The 19076-nt window shown below is 45.4% G+C and overlaps 1 protein-coding gene across 1 annotated transcript; it reads right to left on the bottom strand.

Moving 5' to 3' along the window:
* Positions 1-5941: 5941 nt before the first annotated feature.
* On the bottom strand, positions 5942-7431 carry KLF14 (KLF transcription factor 14). Its single transcript, XM_037049310.1, has one exon. The coding sequence runs from the start codon at positions 7367-7369 to the stop codon at positions 6380-6382; it is 990 nt and encodes a 329-aa protein (XP_036905205.1). The 5' UTR covers positions 7370-7431; the 3' UTR covers positions 5942-6379.
* Between the last annotated feature and the right edge of the window lie 11645 nt (positions 7432-19076).

Genomic DNA, 19076 nt, shown 5'->3' with positions numbered 1-19076 from the left:
CTGCTTTCATCTATGTCAGGATATTTCAACCTTTTTTCATTATCATCCCTTTAGGGGCATTTTTAGACCCTTTTCCAGCTAATCACTAGCCCCCTCCCAGCAAGATCTTAAACCACACATACAAGTCTATATCTGTTTATGTTGCATGGTCTTTTTGAATGGTTGTTGCACAACCACTGTGATACCTAACATGTTTTTTGATCATTAAGAGTTTGCACTCCCTTGGCAATGTTTTCCCTATTGAAAACGCATGGTCTGTGGTAATACCTCTTTCTGCTTTCTTCTGGTTTGTTTTCCTTTTCTTCTGGAGTTGAAAACTTAGTTCAGCTGTAAACTGCACCCCCTTCCCCAATGCCATGTGCTTGCGTCACAGAAGTTTTGCTACCTAGTGCTTTTGGTTTTCGTTCAGTTCTAAACTTTCAGGTGAAATTGCCCTTTTCATCTGAATCATGTAGAGATTTGCTTGTACATTACCCCATACATGAATTTTGGGTTCTGTTTTTGTCTTTTGTCTGCCTGGGGTTTGTTGAGACTGTCTTTCTATTTTACCATATGGTCAACAGGAATGCCTGCAATCTTTCCACATTTTCATGTTTACTGTAGGCTTCTGGTGAATACTGCTTGTCAAGTTACGAAATGTTTGGTTTTTTAGGAGTTTGCTGAGGTGGCTTGCAGTTAAATCACAAATTGGTGTTGAGTTTTAACAAATACAGGTGGCCCCCAACTTACAGCGGTTCTACTTATGATTTTTTGACTTTATGATGGTGCAAAAGTGATGCACATTAAATAGAAACTGTCTATTGAATTTTGAATGATCTTTTGGGGGCCAGCAATACGCAGTACAGTATTCTCTCTTGATGCTGGGTCAGCCACGTGAGCATGAGGGTAGTCCACCAATACTCTACATCTACAGTGCTGCCAGCATATTTTGGATATTATGTTTTGTGCGTTTGCCTCCCATGTCTACAAAATGACCATCTGTGTGAGAAAAAGAGGAAGACAATTACTCTTGAAATTAAACTCAGCGTAATTGCCCAGCATGAAGGCAGCAAACCATAATTACATAAATTACACGAGATTCAACACTTTATTATAAAATAGGCCTTGTTAAAGGATTTTGCCCAATTTAGATTAATTTAAGTGTTCCTAGAAAATCTAAGTTAGGCTGGGCTAAGCTTTGGTGTTTGGTAAGTTGGGTGTATTATTGCATTTTTGAGTTCTAATATTTTCAAGTCGTGATGAGTTTATTGGGATGTATCCTCACGGTAAGTAGAGGAGCATCTGGACTTATTTTGGAACCAGAAGAGGTTCATGATTTCTTCCTAACATCTATTAATTTGATCAATTACCCTGATATATTTCACATGTCTCATCTATCCTATGCTTTCCCTTAGAGACATAACTCTGTACATCCTCCAAGCCATTTCTGTGTGCCCATTTACAGTGGTCGTATCACTGAGACTAAGCCGAGATGTTGGAGGTACGTATACATTTTCTGTAACCTTCTAGTTTACCTGTCTCATGGGTGAAAGGGATGATTTCCATTGTGTTCTATGCAGATTCAAGTAGGTACCTCCCATTGTTTCCTTGGATCTGAGGTCCCTCGTGAAGATGGGCATTTGTTTTCTATATGAGAGCCTGCTCCCATTCTCCTGCTGTTTATCTCTTTGGGTTAAAACATGTCCTCTTTGTACCGACTACACTACCATCCTCTTTTATAATCCCATCTTCAAGGTTAGTTGGCTCCTGGTCTGTTTTATTTTTCCATTTGTATTGACAGTTCTGTCCTTTAAGAAGAACACAACCTTTCTTCTAAGAAATCCTCTTCCTCCAGCTTAATTGGTCTGTCTTCCTTTATTCTTTTTTTTTTTTACCTTCCCACTGCTTCCAATTTGACTTCAAAATCTAAATATATATTTGGAACAAATAAGATTGCTACTTGATTTCCTGAATAGGCCTGATTCCTAGAGAAAGGAGAATCCATACTCTTTTTAATACCGTCCCTAGTTTTAAGGATTATACTAGTATAAGTATACAACTTCCCTCTACCCCAAGCCCCAATATAACAAATATTTGCATTCCTCTTTTTCTGTTTAGTATTAAAATCTACCATTCCTCTGTAATTGAACACACACGAGTCCCTGAAATTCCATTGGCAGGTCTTATACAGTCAATAAGTCTGACACCACCTTGGAACATAAATAGGTGACTCTGGATACTCCATGTGAATTAAAGAACTTAGCCCCTCCCCCAGGTCTCTCACTGGCCCTATAAAAGCATGCAATTCAAATGAAGATAAAGGGGAACCAATTGGGTGAGCTTATCTAATGCCACCTGCTCATCCCCAGCATAATATAAGGGCTAGAGTCTCCCAAACTTGTATTTTGAAGTGCATGTGGAACTTGGGCTATTACACCTTAAAAGCCCTCATCTGCAATTCTGGCTGAGAATAAAGCACAAATGGTTCCATTCACTGGCACCTTTCTCTTCTGCAGCAAGCCTGTCTCAACTAAATTTATATGAACCAAGATCAGTCAGAGTAGTGTATGTAGCCTACTTGTGCAAAGCCCCATACCCAATACCTCTAAAAGAATACTGACTTGCCTATGGACACTAGCTATCGTAAGAGGCTATAACTTGGAAAAGTAAAAGGACTAAAAGGCTCAAGAGCACTAAAGCACAAAAGCCCTGTATCCTGGTATACCAGATGTCCCATCTCCACACATCTTATCTTGGTCTCATAATTCCAGTCAGAGTGCCTATTTCCTCAAGATTTAAATGTCCATGCATATTTGTATGTGTTGGGGCTTAAAAGAGAAAATTAATCATATCCCTTTCCTCTCTAGGTCCTCAACCAACTGAGTAATAAGTAGGGGAATGAGTCAAGTCAGTATTAACATACAGCATTTTGTTGATGAATCTGAATCTATGGACAAAATTGGGCTTTCTGATACCATTCCTCCACTGCCTCTCCCTCCCCTCCCAACTCCTGGTATTGGGATTACCCACCCAAAGGAAAATATACAAAGAAAACACTCACCTGGAAAGCTTCAAAGGAGTGTGGATGCTCCGAAAGTGGAGACAGAGAGATGCTCTTCACACCTGCCTCTGGGAGGCAGGCCTGAGCCTCAGCAGGGACACATGAACACTGGTTATCTGAGTGGAATGCGTGTATGTACAGGCGGTGGGGTGCAGAAGAGAGGAGAGCTACGTGTGTGTGTGTGTGTGTGTGTGTGTGCATAGTGAGTCTCCTATGTGTCCATCAGAGAATACAATCTTCCCTTTGGGGAAGTAAGAGGTCCAGACAGAGGTCGAAAGTGGTATTCCAACATGGTTCCCTACTTGTAGAAGAAACGGGAAATAAGGACCAATGGCAGACTCTTGCCTCCATGGGTGGGGGAAAGGACTGTACTTTTCACTCTGTCCCAGCAGAGGGGAACCAATTCTCTCCCACCCTAGGTATGACCTGGAATTCATTCCCAGCTTCCAACCCAGATGTTAGGAAGAGTGTTCCTAATAGATTTTGTTGGTAGATCATTACTACATTAGAACTCAGGATGGTGGGGGGAGGGTAATGGCCCAGAGGTTCAGGCTGTCCCCAACCAATCCCCAGATACACTCACTTACTGAGCTCCATCTGCCTAACTAAAAGAAGCAATGGAAACACCAGGGAAACTAGGAAACCCCTTCCAGGGCACTTCACTACAAACTGCTGCTCTAGAACTATCTGGCTGCTGGGTTAAAAGGGGTAACAGCAATACCCAAGAGTAAGGAAGACCAGCCTACAAATCTTGCCTCCGTTATGTGGCTGCTCTAGTGTTCTGGGTGTTTTCCTCCCCATCAGAGCAAGTCCGAGGAGGAGTCACGAGACGACGTGCCGCATTTAGACGAGATTGGGTGCATTCAGGGTGGTATGGCCGAAGACGTCCCGCATTTAGATTGTGAGAAGCCACCCCCCAGACAGAAGTCCCCAAAGCAGAACCCCCCCAAAAAACGACACTACTTGGGAGCTTGAGAATGAAAAGTTATTTATCAATGGATGATTGGAAAAGCCAAGCTTTTTGCAGCCAAATCCAGGACGGTCGGTCAGTGGGAGTCTCTCTCCTGTTAGCTTCGTTGGTCCGCCTACCCAGCGGTAGATCTTCTACTGAAAGGCAAAGTCACAGTCCTCAAGAGGGCCCGGAGTGCCCTTCCTATCCAGTTCCAGCTGAGGAGACAAAGCACAGGGAGGACTCTTCCCGCCACAAACCCACCCTCCACAACTGGCAGACTCCTCTTCCCATCTGTAACTCAAGGAGAGACCCACCTGCCCCACTTAGTCCACATCAGAAGACCATGAACCTGTTCAGGGCCAGAGGCTGCACCCTTTGGGTCCTCCCTAAGCACTCTTCCCTCACTCAGCATAGAAGCACTTGGTACAGTCCCGACGTCAGGTTCGAACCGCTCATTCTCTAGAGGAAGCTAGAATGCCCGGAATCAGCAAAAGAAGAGAACTGGCATTGACAGTTAATTTACTAGGTTAACAGATACAACCAATCTCTCCCGTAAGTGCCAAAGACTCATTTCCACTGTAAGTCCACATGACATGGAAGGAAGGGATGGACTCAACCTGCTAAGAAAAGGGCTTTCAGATTAAACACAATAGGCAAAGGCTTCAGTGGGAACCAAAGGTTTGAAGGAACACAGAAGTGACGGAGAAGAGGGAGTGAGGGGATTTCTGACGGCAGGAAGGGGAAGTGGTGTCCTTCGACTAAGGACCTAAGAGAAAGCCGGTGGGACAACAAAGCGTGGGGCAGTCACTTAGAAAGCCGGGTACCTAAGTTCTAGTCATGGCTTTGGCCAGCAATTTAGCACGTGACTTTGAGCTTATCTAGGCTTCAGTGTCTTCATCTGCGAAATAGCGGAAAGCGGTTTGTTCAACTACATGCCTGTTGCAGTCCTTTGAGATTACAGCATCCTCCACAAGCGAGACTGACGGACTATTACAAGATACTCACAGGGGGGCCAAGGAGAACCTTACCAGGGCGGGAGGTGCCTTGTAGCCCCATCTCTAATAACAGGGTCACACGTATACACATTCACACACACATAAGCAAAGTGGCTGACAATTTCATCCATAGCAGCGGAGTTACACGTAGAACAAAATAAATACTGCTGATGCTCAAGTCCTGCACTAGGGGACAGGGGTCCTGAGGGTGGAACTTGGAGGGACTCCAAGGGCAGGGGAGAAGGGTTCTTTTATCTGCTAATAACAGCTTTCACCTGGCTCTTCCTCCCCTCCCCTCCCCCCCCAAAACCCAGGGCAGCCAACTCTTTGGAAGAAACCACTCTCACCATACCCTCCTCAAACCACCAACTCACCTGTTGCTGAAACAAAACTGCACAGATCCCAAAAGAAATCATCCCCTAGTTAGCCATTAAGACATGAACAGAATCTACCACACCTGAGATTACTTTTAGTGGGCAGCTGGAACCACGTGCCCGATTTCCCTGAATCTTGTTTTTGGACCTATCTCACCCAAAGTCACTTGGGCTCACCCTCTGGGTGAAGGGGGAAACTCGCCTGGACCATCCCTTTACTTTCTGGTTGTTTCAAATTTTTAAATCAATCTCATCGTGCGAGTGAGCCAAGAAGTTACCCTCCCCATGTAGGAATCCAAATAGGAAGAAAGGCTACCACGCAAGTGCAGGGCTCTGCCCTGCCAACAAGACCTGCAGAGCAGACTCGCACCCTCCCCCAGACAGCAAGAAGCTCTCCCAGCCATACATCCACGTGGACTCTTACATGGTCTGTCCTAGCAGAGGTAGCTGGGGCTATTGGGGAGTGGAGAACTTCAACCTCCCATCAACCTGGGATCCCTGTTTAAAAGATACTAAAAATAAATTAGTAAACATTGCTGTTTACAGAAATAGAAATCATTTCTGTTTCCAAAGGCCTCTCACCAATCCAGTCCTGGCCATTTCCAAGACTGCCTCCCCTGATACCCTCTTCGAGGTCCGCCCTGGTGGGTGGGTAAGACACCAGAGTCCTTTGAGACTGGGGGCTGCTCAGGCACCTGAGAATTCCAGCTTCACATCTCTTCGTCCGGGGAAGGGATCATCTTCAGGACTCTGGGGAGCACCGGGGTTCCCCCCTTCTCACCAGTTCCTGGGGGCTGTCCTGAGGCAACCCTCCCCCTTTTAGGATGACATTCGTTCTGAAAGAATTCCTGTTGTTTTCGGGTCCCCAGTCCCTCCCCAGGGTCCAACAATCCTGCCTGGACGCACCCTCAGAGCGCAGGAACCAGTCTGTGCCTTGTTCTAACGACACTGGGAAAGAGGGACGGGCAGAGAGAAGGCAGGGAAAACGGCCTGGGGGGGATCGTCCTTGCGTGGACGACTAGCAGCAGTGACTGTCAGAAGACGGGCTGGCGGTAAGGCTGGGCGCCTGGCCGGGGACGGAGCCGGAGCTGTCCGCCAGGCTGGCGGGTTGCGCGTGGACGCGGGGCGTGCGACGACGCCCCCGGTACTCGATCATGTCGGGATGATAGGCTGGGTGGCGACGGGCGTGCTTGGTCAAGTGGTCGCTCCGGGAGAACTGCTTGGGGCAGAGGGGGCAGGAGAAGCGCTTTTCGCCCGTGTGCGTCCTGTAGTGACGTGCCAGCTCGTCGGAGCGCGTGAACTTCTTGTCGCAGTCGAGCCAGTCGCAGGAGAAAGGGCGCTCGCCCGTGTGGGTGCGCTGGTGGGACTTCAGATGCGACGACTTGTAATAGGCTTTGTTGCAGCCCGGGAAGGGGCAGCGATGGCGCTTGGCAGCAGGTGTGACTGGCCTCCGACGGGCACCTGGAGCCGTTGCGGGGGCGGGGCCCACGCCAGGGGCCACGCCGGACACCCCGCCGGGGACCGCAGGCGCTCCGGAGGCGGCGGGCGCGCCGGGGACCTCGAGCGCGCGGGACGAGTGCGCGGACCAGGAGACTTCGGCTGCGCTGGAGGCCGGGGCCGGCTCTGGGCGCAGGGCGGGCGCGGAGCGCGGGCTGGGGCCGGAGGAGCCGGACGAGGCGCGCAGAGCTTCCCCCGAGTTCTCCCCGAAGCCCTCCCCAGAGCCGCCGCGCAAGTCAGCCAAGACGCTTGCAGCCAGCAGGTGGGGCGCGGCGCCGCCCGCGCCAGGGCTGGGGGCGGGGACCTGGGAAAGCAGGGGGACCGACGCGGGCCCCGGTGGCCCCGGACCCGGCAGAGCGGACTCCGGCGGCGCCGCCGCACCCACCTCCGAGCCTGCGGCTCCGCCCGCGCCCTCGGGGTCCTGCGGGCGGCGGTGAACCACGGCGCCCGCGGACATGGACACCAAGCACTCGGCGGCGAAGTAGTCCAGGCACGCCACGGCGGCTGACATGCTGGCGCGGCCGGGCCGCCGGCGAGCGCGGTCCGAGCGCGGCCGGCCGCGAGCGAGAGAGTTCTCGGGAGCGTCCGTCCCGCAGCCTCGGAGCGAGAAGCAAGAGGCCCGGCGCGCGCCGCCAGCCGCCCGCCGCTGCTGCCGCCGCCCGCGCGGAGCCCGCCCCGCTTGACGCGCCCCTGACGCACCGGAGCCCGCGGGGGCGGCGGGACCCGCCCCGGGCCGCAGGACACCCCCCGGAACGCGCGGCCCGCCGGCCTAAGTCCTTGTTAACAGCCTAAGAAATTATCTTGTCTTCGCGTTCTTGCCTCTGCTGGCGAGCCAGGTAATTTTAATAAAGAGAAAACTCTCCGATCGTAACTTCTGGGCAGCCTGCCGGCTTCGCCCCCCCTCGCCCGCTGGTCCTCCGCCAGCTGGGTGTCCGGCGGAGTCCGAGAAAGTTTTTTTTATTTTTTTAAGGGGAAAAAAATGTTAATACCTGACCTGTCTTTGGCTTCCTAATGACGATCGCTCGTTAAGCGGGCTGGAATTGCATTTCACTTCTGTCCACCGCTGTCAGACCGAATTAAAAATCCCCCTCAGTCTGCATCAAAAAAAGTTTTCTCATTTAGCAGTTCCGCTGTTAATCCCGGGCCGGTGCCGATTCCCTGAGTAGATCCACTGCGTATCCATTAATTAATAGCGTTTTGAATCAGAAACGTTTTTCGCCTTGAAAAAGCAGAGAATCCTCCTCTCTCGTGGTTGAAATTGAAACTTAAAATCCTTCGGATAACGATTTAACTCTTCAACCAACGAAAGGAAAATGCATGTTTAAACTGCATTAACCTGTCCCGGGCATGCGAACAAATTTCCACGCTGGAATATAAATTATGGACTAGTAGCGAGATAAACACAGTGGAATGGACCTCCCACAATTTTGATAATAGGAAGTCACGTTTCTAATTAGGCAACATCTCTTATTTTTCTTCTGACAGAAATGAAAAATAAGGAAACGCAGCAGATGATATAGAATTGCTCATATGATGTTTTGTGATTGTGGAGGTTTTCTAGGTTTATATATGTATTTATATTCCTTTATTGCTTTCATTTTTTCCCTCATTTGATATTTAAACAATTGAAAACATAGACAAGCAAACAGGATTTTTTCTAAAAATGTTCCTAGCAGGGTTTTTGATGTACACAAGCCTTACTGATATACTGAATTATGTGCATTTTGTTTGTGGTTCTTCAGTGCTTTCTCTTTTCACAATTAAAAATACATCCACACCAAGAATAACACACCTTTATGTATTTATTTCCTAGGATAATCAAATGTGATACATTTGTTGTATTTGCCTCAAGTTTTTATTTATATTAAAGATGACAGAGTTGCATGTCACTTCCCTTTCTCCCTCCTCACTTTCTCTAGGTAATCAGTGTTAAAATGTGTGTATTCTTGTAGCATGTGTTACTATACTTTTATTACCTCATTACCTATATATTTAGAAGTAAATATACATCTATGCCTGTGTGTTTGAATTTTCTTTATGAATGGTACAGTAATGTACATATCATTTTGTAACTTACTTTTTCTTCTCAGTATGATTTTGAGAACTATCTGTACTGATAACTATAGAATCTATTTATTTCAGTACTTTTATAATATTCTCAGCTTTGTGATTTTTTTGGTGTGGAGATTCCATTCTAAAACAAATAGTTATTGTAAAGTTGCTTGCTTCAAAAATCTGGACAGTTAACTCTTATTTTACACATTAAAATTTTGTCAGAGATAGAATTCTTTACTAGCTGTTTCTGGTTTTGTTATTTAGAAAAACTGGAAAGAGATTTTAAAATGCAGACAGGATATATCACAAGCACCATTTATCTATCTCATAAAATTGGTCAGTGTTAACATTTTGCCAGATCTGCTCAGGTCTATTTTTAAAAGTGACTATTTAACATTTCTGATAAAAATTAAAATCCCTTTGTACTTCTCTCCAAAACCATTCCCCACCCTTTCCTCCAAAGGCAAACACTATTAGGAATTTGGAATGTAACTTTACAATCTAGGTTTTGCAACAAATTAACCCATAAAAACGCTGAGCATTGCTTTGATTTTTTAAAATGTACACGTGTGTTGTTAAGCTGTACCTATTGTGACTTTGTTTTTCTTCATGGTATGTTTCTATTCTTTCTCTCCATGGTGATAAATACACATCCAGTTCACTCACTTTAATTGCTGTATTGTAAATCCACGCATATGAATGTGCTGTGTTTATTCATTTCCCTATTGATGAAGATTTTAAGTGGCTGATACCCTGAGACCAATATGTGGGCATCCTGGGCAATGCTGGTATGAATATATATGTACTTGTGTCCCATGCACATATGGGAGAATTTCTCCCTGGGGAGCTGAGGTGGGGAACTGCTAGCCTGCACACACATTTGCAGTTTCATTAGAGACTGCCAAATGGTGTTCGACTTCACACACCCATCAGCAGTGGGCGAGAGTTGTCCCCTCACGTGACCCTCGCTACCTTCTACATTCAGACTTTCCGTTCTTCTGACAGTTTGACTTGTTAAAGACCCAGCACTTCATCGTTTTATTTGAATCTCCCTCACTGCTAGGGCAGTTGAGCATTTTATTGGCTATTACAGTTTCTGAGGCTGTGATTTGTTTTTTCGCAGTCACCCATTTTTCCAGTAGGCTATAAATACTTTCGTCTTTGTTCTTCTTGGTTTGTAGGAGTTCGTGCATAGGAACCTGCTCTCTCAGTCTGCGACTTCTAACTGCTTTTGGTGCCTTTTGTACTACAGAAATTTTTAAACGTGGTCATGTGCCTGGATCTCTTGTCTTTATAGTTTGTGTCACTTGTGTGTCTTATTTAAAAAACAGAACAAAACTCTCTCCGTACCTGAAGCCACAAAGACAGCCTCCTGTTTTTCTTCCCCTTAACATTGTAAAGTTTTGTTTGCTCCACTTGTAAAGTTGATCCATCTGGGACTTGCTTTTTTGCAATGGTGGAAGGTAGGAATTTAATTGTACTCCCCCTCTCCCCCATGTGGAGAGAAAACCTAGTGTCCTGCCCTGGTTTGCTGAACAGCTTCTCACCGCCCCCCGCCCCATTAGTGTGCAGTGCCACCGTGGCTGTAAACTCAACTTCCGTACGTTCATCGATAGGGTCCTGCTTTGTCTTTTCCCACTGATCAAACCAATTCGGAGCCAGTACCACACTGTTTTAATGATTATGGCTTTATAATAAGCCTTCATGTCTGGAAGGTCATTTCCCCCCTTTGTTCATTTTAAAGATTGCGCTGGCTGCTTCTGAACTTCTGCTCTTCCACACTAACTCCAGCATCAGCTTGTCAACCTCCATGGAAAAACCTCTTGGTGTTCTGCTGAGTTAAATTTACAGGTTAAATCTGGGGTGCCGTGACATCGTTATACAATTGAGTCGTCCAACACATTAGTAGTTTTCTGATTCCTTCATGTCCTTCAGTAACACTTGATGACTTCTTTATGAAACTCTTGTATCGGTTTGTTAGATTTAGTCCTAGGTACCTTACAGTTTTTGCTGCTATTGGAAGTTGGAGTCTTTGAAAAGTTTTTAGTAGGTTATTGTGGCTATTTGGACATTTTTATGGATTTTTGTAATAATCTTGTTTTAGCAAGCATGCTGCACCTTCTTATTAAGTAGTTTCTTTGCAGATTCTCTTGAATTTTCGTGTAGATAATCATACTATGTGTAAATAACACTCGGGGCACTTTTCCCCTTAACCATCTCAGTGGATGGGCTGGGACCTCCACTAGAACATCAGATATTAAGGGTGAGAACAAGCATTGTTCTCCTATTTCTAGTGGGTGTAGAATGTTTCTAGTGTGTTATTATTTATGATGTTTGTTATCATTATTTATGATTATTTATAGAAACCTTTTTCAGGTTAAGGGGTTCCCTTCTATTCCAGTTGAGTTTAAAGTAGGAATATTTTAAAACCATGAAATGAATATTGAATTTAATTAAGTGCTTTTTCTAAAACTATTGAGATGATTATAGGTTTTTTTCTTTGGTATATTAATGGAACAGGTCACTTGGATAGATTTTTCTAATGTGAACTAACCCTTGGATTCTGAGATAAACCTTGTTTTGCCGTATGTACTTTTATTTTTAATACACTGCTGCATGCAGTTTGTGAATGCTTTCTAATTTTAGCATCTATGTTCATAAATGATATTGGCTTATAATTTTCTTCCCTTGCACTGCTTTTGTCCGTGTTTAGTATCAAGGTTATCGTTGTTGTTCTGTGCCCTTGGGTGGACTCCGGCTCCTGGCCACACCATGAATGAGTGATGTCCACAACCCCCTGTCCTCACCAGCCCTGCTGGGCTCCTGTGAGCACATGCCTATGGCTTCTCTGATGCAGTCGATCCGTTTCATATGTGGTCCCCTCTTTTCCTGCTGCCTTCTATGACCCCTGCCTCCTCATGAAGTGCCCCCAGTAGAACAGCTTTAGTTTTGTCATTTTGCCTCCAACGACGTTTCAGGTTCATTTTTTCTGGCGGTCCAGAGTACCTGTAGAGCCGTGCCCCGTGACTGTATTTGAGATGAACCCATTTCCGTTTCTTAGCAGCCTTCTTCCCTGCCCACCTTTCTCATCTGTGCATGGTAATTGGGAACACAAAGGGTGGGGCTGATCTCAGCCCCTGCCTCTAATGACCCATCTTTGCTCTTGATGATCTTTCTTAATTTTCACCCTCCTGGGGTCTCCGCCTCCTGTATATTTCTTGGTTGCAATCACCATTTGAATTGATGACTGAGCCAGGGTAAACAAGACCTGTAGCAATTTCGGTGTCTTCGTTTCACGATTCTTGTGTTCTTGATGTTCAAATGCAGCCCTGCTTGGGCACTTTCTTCTTTTTACTTTCATCAGAAATTGTTTCAAATCATTGCTACTTTGTGCCAGTGAGATGGGACCATCTGCATTATCTTAAGTTACTGCTATTTCTTCCACCAATTTTCCCTCCTCTTCCCTCTGAGTCTAGCTCCGCTTTTTGAGTGGTATGCTACCCTCATAGAATACATTTGGAGATTTCCCTTTTAAAATTTTCTATAACAGGTCACGTGAGAGAGGTATTTTTTGTTTCTTAATGTTAGTAAATACCATATGTGAAATCATCATATTTTGAAAATTCAATTCAGTTTCTCTTATGGCTGTTAGTTTATTGGGGTTTTATTTTTTAGTTTTTGAGTCAATTTTGGTCACTGATTTTTTTTCTTTAAAAAGTAATATGAATATATTGAAGCCTTTAAAATTTTGGTGTATGGTTCATAGCATTCTCTCCTTATTAGAAATTCTCTTCAGCATCTGTAGCTATCTCCCACTTTTCATTCTGGAAATTGTCTGCGTGAATTCTCTCTTTTGTCTTTTTTTGTTTTAACAGCGATTTGTCTATAGCCTTTTCAAGTACCAGCTTTTGTAGATCATATCCGTTTCTTTTTAAACATATATGTTTAATTTCTGTCTTTATTAATCTCTTATTTGTACTTTTGTTGAGAAACTTCATTAAGAAAACTTTGCAAGTGAAATACTTACCACATTAGTTCCCAGTCCTTCCTCTTTAAAACAAATATAATTTAGGGCTTCGGATTCATTTTGAAGAGTGATTCCCCTCGCTTCTCTGTACCCCACCGTTTTCAAAACGGTACTTTCGTTGTCATTCAGTTCTAAGTACTTCCTAATCCCACTGTGACTCCTTAAACACTGAACTTCCAGAGCGGTGTTTTCTCTGGATGATGGAGTTCTTCCTATCAACCGCTCAGAAGGTGGTAATACTTACTTTCGTGTCGGTTATTATCTAAGGGAAGCATCTTCTGAAGTAAGGGATGTTTAAGGTGTGTGGTATCGAAGAAACACAAAGCGATTTTGAAGCAGCACTGTTAGGCTCTGGAAACATGATTTTGCTAGGAAGTGTCCTGCCATAGTCTTGGCAAATGGCTCTAGATGTTTTGTTCCTTCAGCCCGTTCACCCTGGTGGCCTTCTTTCTGTACAGCAAGCACTCTGGGCGACAGGAAGTACGTTATCTCAAGTTTATATTGCAGGGTAGCATTTGCTTATGTTTTTCCTAATTTGTGGATGTGGTGCTGATGCTGCAAGTTGTCCAGAGGGTCCTCTTGAATTTGGGAAAAGCAGCACACAGGAGGGGCTTGAGGTTGGAACACTGGTACTGGCCTGGAGGTCCTGGAAGGAGCTGCCCCTGTGCCCACGAAGACACCTGTCTTGCTCAGAGAAGGGGCCCCTGAGATACCTCTCCCATGGAGAAGCAGAGCTGGAAGGCATTGCAGAGGAGACGCCTTGCATGTAGGTAGTTTCCCTAGAAAGGGAGGGGCGTTTTCTTATTGTTTATTACTTCTTGGGACCAAGGGATGCACTGGGTCATGGACAGGGCGTCGGTGGTTCATGGCGATGGCATGATTTCGGGTCTCCGGACAGCTGGTGTTCCGTCGCCAGGGCTGGTCTGCAACCAGTACACCTCGTGTGCAACCTCCCAGGAACCAACCCCGGAAGTGCAGTCAGGGGTGTTGGGAATGGGAAGCAGAGCACTGGCAGTTTCTCAGTGTCGTGTGCACTGTGGCCTTGACGTCAGTGTCACAGAACAAGTCTCTCTCCCAAGCCCGTCCAGAAGCTTACAGAGCCACATCAAGAAGGTGTCCCTGAAGGCCTTGAGAGGCTGGCCTGTCCATCCCTTTGGTCACAAGTGGTTCAAAGGAGGCATGTAATATATATATATATATATATATGGAGAGAGAGAATGCGAATAAATGAATAGGAATATAAGCTGACACAGTATCATTATTCATTCAGGATTACTAGTCTCAAAGAGACAGACATTCAGCCTGTTTGCCTCTGTGCCAGTCTCTCTCCCAGCTTTTGGCAAAGGCCAGTCCATTCTTGTGAGTTCTGGCCCCGTTAACTTCCTGCTTTCACCGGGTGTACGATCCATAACGTACCTCCTGTCTCTCCTTCTCTGTAGAATAATTTGAATCAACCTTCAATAACGGATTAATATCTCCAATATTTAAAAAATCTCTCTATTTCCGTGGGCTCTACATTCTCCTCTAGCTCCCGACCCATAGCCATATTCCCCTTCAAAGCCCAGTTTCGCCAGAGCTGAGTATGTTCTGTATTCCGTGGTACCACTTTCCTGCCCTCGTGCATTGTTAAAATCGCCCCGATATTTAGCTCTCCCTCTGCTTCAGAAATTCTTCTTGTTAAGATCAACGGGGGATGCACAACAGGGTGAATGTACTTAATGCCACTGAACTGTCCACCCAAGAAATGGTTAAAATGCTCACTTTTATGTTATGTATAGTTCACCCAAAAAGTTTCTTCAAAAGAAAAAAAAAAGATCAATATTGATCATGTTGCTAAGTCCAACTCTCCAATTACTAACACTCCCAAAGTAGTTGAGTAATCCCTGAATCAGTCTCTTTTCTTGGTTTCTATAATACTGCATTCTGTGGGGATTTCTTTTGTCTTTCTGATTGTTCCTTCTGGGTCTTCGTGGCTCATTTTTCCTCCTTTAACCTTTAAAATGTGAAGTTCGCCCTGGCTGGTGTGACTCAGTGGATTGTGGACTGGCCTGGGAATCAAAAGGTTGCTGGTCTGATTCTTGCGCGGGGCCCACGCCTGGGTTGCTGGCCAGGTCCCTGGTCGGAGGCGTGCGGGAGGCGCAGTGATCGATGTTTCTTTCCCACTCTTTCTCCCCCCTTTCCCTCTCTCTGACAGGAAATAAGTGAAACTTTTGAAATGTAAACTTCTACAGAATTCTATACAATGTCCTCTTCTCTCAGGTCTACCCAGTGTCTCTAGGTAATTTGTGACTTTTTCCACGGCTTCAATACACCACTATACTAACAGTTTATGAAATGATCATCTTTTCACCAGATTTCTGTTCCAGAGATGCCAGCTAGTCTTATACCATCCGACTACTTGGTAACTCCTCACCCTTCCTGCGATGTCTCCTAGGTATCTCGAACTTATTATATTCAGAAGCTGAATTTGGGGTGGTGAGCCCCAAATCTGCATTTCCTGCATCCCTTCCACTCAGCAAATAGTGCTTTCATCCATTCTGCGGCTCCAGCCAGGAAACGGGGCGTCCTTCTTGAGAGCACCTTCTCCTTCAGCACCCACATTGAATTCAGCTCCATGGTTAGTTAATTCTACCTTTAAAGTCTAGCATTAAAAAATAATTAAAAAAATAAAGTATTCACTTTTCTCACTTTCCCTGCTAATGCCCTAATCCAAACTACCATCATCTTTTGGTCGAACCACCGGAATAATGTAACCTTTTCATGAGTTCCGCGTATTAAAAGGTGGACGTCTTTGGTAAGCCATTATCCTGCCAACACAAGGCTACAGTGGAGTGCCCGAAGGGAAAGAGAAGGCAAGAGCATGGTAGGAGATGGACGGATTCAGGGCCCCGGGCCAGTGGGAGGCCGGCCCTGCAGGGCCTCGTGAACCAATGTAAAGAGGGAGATGGGAAGTGTTGGGGAGCATTTTGAGCAGTGGCATGATCTGAATTACTTTTTAGAGGTTCACCCTGATGTTTGTGTGGTGGGTAGACTAGGGTGCCGGCAAGAAGAGAGGCAGGAGGCAGGCTAGTCAGCCACTGTGGAAACCCAAGCCAAGGACCGTGGTGCTCTGAACGGCTGTGGGCTCAGTGAAGGCGGTGAGAGGTGGTCGGAGTCTGAACTTTTATAGGTACAGTGAGGGAAGCCTGCTGGCTGGTATGCGGCACGCAGGGCAGGAGGGAAGGTGAGGACTCACCACCGACTCCGAGAGTTTCAGCCCCGCAAGTGGAAGAATGCACATTTTATTTTGAGACAAGAAAGCCATGTGCTTTTATGCGTCTGTTCCTGGAGGACAAGAATTCTGGCTCTTGGTAGAATTGCTCACAGTGTTATACACAATTACTTGTCCAGTACTTTTTAGTATAATTATAATAAGGTATCTAAGTATTTTAGACACTAATAGTTTATATTAAACTATGAAATCTATGTTTCTCTTTTATGTAATCTAATAATTTAAATCTAATGCTTTAGATCCAGTTATTGATAAAACACCGGCGTTCTTAGCGGTCAGGTTTCCTTTAGATACAGTGGAACTTCTTACACATTTCATTCAGTCTCCTGTTAATTTCTAAGGCTAAGTAAACTGACCTTGTGAAAAACAGGGGAGCCTTGGCTTGGCTAACTTCACATACTTTTCAGGGCCTGTAGTGTTGTAGCTTTTTAAAACAAATAACCATTGACAGGAAGAATAAGCACCTAATAAATAATCAGTAAACACTTTTACATAATGCGACTGAGGGCAAGGGCCCAACTGAGGTGTCTGTACGAGGGCAGAAGAGGATGATGGGAAGTTCTGCGGCATTGTGGCCCTGTCGTTTCACAACACGCGTGGAGGCCAGCAAGCCAGAGTCACATCCTAGCACAAGACAGAAGCCCCTCACCTTTCACGTGGAGGGAATCTAAATTGGTGCAGCAATTTGAGTTATGTGCAAAGATCATATATATACCCCGTGACTCAGAAACTTCACACCTTAGTATAAACCTTTGAGAAACTCTTGTCCCTAGCCCCAGGGGACAGCTACGAATATGTTCATTTGCTGCAAGGTCTTGAAGCCATCTAAATATTCATGAAAATATAAGGCACGACTATCCAGTAGTAAAAATAAAGGGTGAACCATAACCAGCTAGATCACAGATGTTTTCTGCTCTGCAAAACAGGAAAAAAAAAAAGCCCAGGATTTTAAAAGAATCTGTCAAGTAAGACACTGTTTCCGCAGAATTCAGACACATGGGAATTATTGCTGAATTAGCATGTTGTAGTTGTTAATAACACAAACTATGCAGCCAGGCTGCTGGGTTTGGGGTGCCATCACCTTAGTGGGTCACCAGCTATGTGATGCTGGTTAAGTTACTTCTTATTTATGAAAAGGGAATCGTGAGGGTGTCCACCTCATTGGGTTGTAGTGAGAGCCAGTCAGCGTGTGCAATGTGATTAGACCGCACGTAGGCACGAAGTAGACACTACATTAGTTATTCTATATTGCTTTTCCATATAGTATTCATACACATATATCTGTGTATTAAAAGTATAACCCACGAGTGACTGTGATACGCACTGTACTCCGTTCAGCACTTATCTCTGGAATGGGAGGGGAAAGAATGGGGTTTCAGCAGATTCTTTAGTGTTTTTCTTCTTTTTAAAAATCCCAAAGCAATTAAGGCAAAAGATAGCATTTGGCAACATGGGTGGTGGGTCCACTCCTGCGTTCTGTTATTTACACTTTTCTATGTGTATGCAATTTTTTTCTTAAAAAAAAACAACAACAACTCAGTCCAGAGCCTGGAACATTCCATGCACACACAAACATATTTATGAAGTGAGCGTGTGACTGAGAAGTGGCGCGGACTGAGGAGGCAGCCCTCGAAGGTTCTGCCGAACGCCCCTTGGTCCTGCCCCTGGGCCCGAGGGCCAGCGCGGGGCGGGGGGCTGCGGGGCGGGGGCCGCAGGCCTGCGGAGGGGGGCTTCCCTCCGCTGGAGTGGATTCAGGGAGACAATGGAGCAAGCACAGCTTTCAAGGTTCTGAGGGAAAATGATTTTGAACTCAGAATTCTATGCCCAGGCGAACACCTCATTCAAGTGTGGGCGCAAAATAAAAACACTCCCAGCAGTATTAGGGTTCAGAAAATATCCCATTCAGGCACGCTCTCAGGAAGAGTAACTCAACAATGCATTCCGGGAAGATGGAAAATGAATCAAAGGGGAAGGGGTGAGGGTCGGGAAATCCGGTGACAACGCGACAGAACTGGTGAAATTTGAAATTGTTATGGGCTGAGGAGAGCGGAGAAAGAGAGGCAGAGAAAGCAGGGGGAGAACAGCCTGGAACTGGAGTCCCTAGTGGCCGGTCCCTGCGGGGCAGCAGAGGCCCAAGGGGAACAGCAGGAGCAAAGCAAAGTGTGGTTGGGGGGGGCTCCAGAAGCTGGCTCTGCCCAGTAAGTGGACCTACTGATCCTACTGATTCTACACAAGTTTAAGCAGGTGCTTAAACTTGGAGGAACCACGAGGAAAATTGAAGTAGGATATCTAACTCCCTGACCATGAAAAGAAAAAAAGTTAAATAGGAAAAGCTCATTACTTCAACAAAAGGGGAAGGAGCAACAGTAACAAAGTAAACGGAATACACCCACCGCGGTTGGTCCAGAGTGTCAGGAGCCACGATGTGAGTGGACTGACCAGCCCTGTGAAAAGACAGCCCCTCAGGTTGGGAAAGAGAGACCGGGAGCCAGAAAGAGCTCCACGCTGTTTACTTAAAACACTTCAAACAAAATGACCTAGGAGTTTACAATTCAGTAGTAGAAACAGAGGCAATGAAGAAAACCAAATTAACATTGTAAGTGCAAAACAAAGAGAACATGGAAGACTCGGTTAGTGTTGTTAAGCTTTACTCTCAAGCACTCATGGATATGACATATATGTATATATATTTTATATTGATGTGGCATATTTACAAAGAAAAATTCAGTCGATTCTGTGCAGTAGAAATTATACAGTTTCCATTCGCTGGCCACATACATAAAGTTATTGTTTAACAACAAAAAAGTGGTAAAAATGACAGACAAAAAAAATCTTGATCCTTTTGAACATGAGAAAGCACGCTTC

This window comes from Sturnira hondurensis, unplaced genomic scaffold, assembly GCF_014824575.4.
Source record: "Sturnira hondurensis isolate 20B ecotype Veracruz unplaced genomic scaffold, ASM1482457v3 Scaffold0006437, whole genome shotgun sequence".
In the NCBI taxonomy this organism is placed as follows: Eukaryota; Metazoa; Chordata; class Mammalia; order Chiroptera; family Phyllostomidae; genus Sturnira; species Sturnira hondurensis.
The sequence above is the reverse complement of the archived record's forward strand: the minus strand, read 5'-3'. Positions and strand labels throughout refer to the sequence as shown.

Bases quoted from the DNA above. Each gene is read 5' to 3' on its own strand.
- KLF14 (XM_037049310.1), bottom strand. From the start codon at position 7,369: ATGTCAGCCGCCGTGGCGTGCCTGGACTACTTCGCCGCCGAGTGCTTG.